Genomic DNA, 1,408 nt, shown 5'->3' with positions numbered 1-1,408 from the left:
GAGAGGCCCCTGGGGCTCCGGGGACAGGCACAGGACATGTTGGTGGCGTTGATGGCCAGGAACTTCCCACAGACCACCTTCCACTCCTCCACCTCCTCTGAAGCAGCAAGGACAGGGCAGGTGTTAGTTACACAGGACACAGGCGCCGGCCAGAGGGAGCTGGGCCCAGATGACCTGCGGGCTTCCCGCGGGGTCACCAGGCCACACCTTTACCCCAGGTGCCCTGTCATCGACACCCACTACCTCTACCTGAAGACTGCCCACCTGCCCCAGGACACTGCACCGACAGCCCAAAGGCACAACTGAGCCCCACGGGCTGACTCTGGACCACCTGGAACGGGGTGGCAAACTACAGCCCGCCGGCCGAATCTGGGCCACCACCCGATTTTGTGTGGTCTGGGAGTGAAGGAGGGATTTTATGGGTCTAAATGGTTGAAAAAAGTCAAAACACTCATCCCACTGTGCACCAGGAGAAGGCTGCCGACAGGCAGTGCTCAGTGTCTGTGAAGTTCTGTTGGTACTTGGCCTCACCCACGTCTTTACCCACTGTGGCTGTGGTCACCCCACCGTGGCAGGGCTGGGCAGCCACGGCAGAGACCATATAACCCCTTCCTGGACCTTAACAGCTCAGGGTCCTACTCCAGACACAGGAGCCCTGGCTGGGTATCACAGGAGAAACTCAGGGAGACGGTGTGCATGGGAGTTTCCACAAAATCGACTGTCCCCAAAGTTTGGTGAATGACAGTGATTCGCTGCTACCTGGAGCTAAACAGAGGAGCTCTGGTGGCGTGCTGCCTAAAGCATCTGACTGCTAACCAGGAGGCTGGCGGTTCAAACCCACCAGCCACTCCTTGGAAAGAAGGTTGGGCAATCTACTTCCATTGTGATACCACCTTGGAAACCCAAGGAGGGGTCGCTATGAGTCGGATTCGACTCCACGGGAGTGAGTTTTTGGAACTAAAGAGAAGGCAGGTGTATAGCGGCACAGAGCAGTGAGGATGGACAGTGGACGGACGGACACACTGTGCTGAGGACGGCAGAAGCTGAACAATTTGGCAGCGCAGCGGTGGGGCCGCGGAACTTACCGGCACTCTCCAAGCCGTACAGTGACTTTTTCTGCTCCTCGTCCAGCTGCTGCTTGCTTTGCCTGCAAACAAAGCATCTGAAAGACAAGACCACCGCGGCCTTCTCTTTACTGTGCGTGGCGGCAGGACGCACCTCCGTGCGGCCCCTGCACTAACAGCTCCCCTCTTCTCCTGTGACAGGCGGCCCCACTCCTGGGGCTTCACTGGAAGCACTCCTTGCACGTCGGACTGAACTCTCAGAAGCACCTCCACTTTAAAAATTACTCATTTAATGGTCGTGTCGGGTCTGACTCAGCGACCCGTGGGACAGGGTACAACTGCCG

The 1,408-nt window shown here is 57.9% G+C and overlaps 1 protein-coding gene across 1 annotated transcript in view; it reads right to left on the bottom strand.

The window, feature by feature from the left end:
- Positions 1 to 1,408, bottom strand: part of CERK (ceramide kinase) — a 28,507-nt gene that overhangs the window by 5,811 nt on the left and 21,288 nt on the right. The window contains exons 8-9 of the mRNA XM_007956240.2: positions 1,086 to 1,162; positions 1 to 97 (exon numbers count right to left, since the gene is read on the bottom strand). Of these exons, the coding sequence (XP_007954431.2) occupies positions 1 to 97; positions 1,086 to 1,162 (174 nt within the window). The remainder of the gene's footprint in view (positions 98 to 1,085; positions 1,163 to 1,408) is intronic.

Source organism: Orycteropus afer, unplaced genomic scaffold, assembly GCF_000298275.1.
Source record: "Orycteropus afer afer isolate SDZICR_OR568_19922 unplaced genomic scaffold, OryAfe1.0 scaffold00587, whole genome shotgun sequence".
Taxonomy (NCBI): domain Eukaryota; kingdom Metazoa; phylum Chordata; class Mammalia; order Tubulidentata; family Orycteropodidae; genus Orycteropus; species Orycteropus afer.
This window is presented reverse-complemented; position numbering and strand designations above follow the sequence as displayed.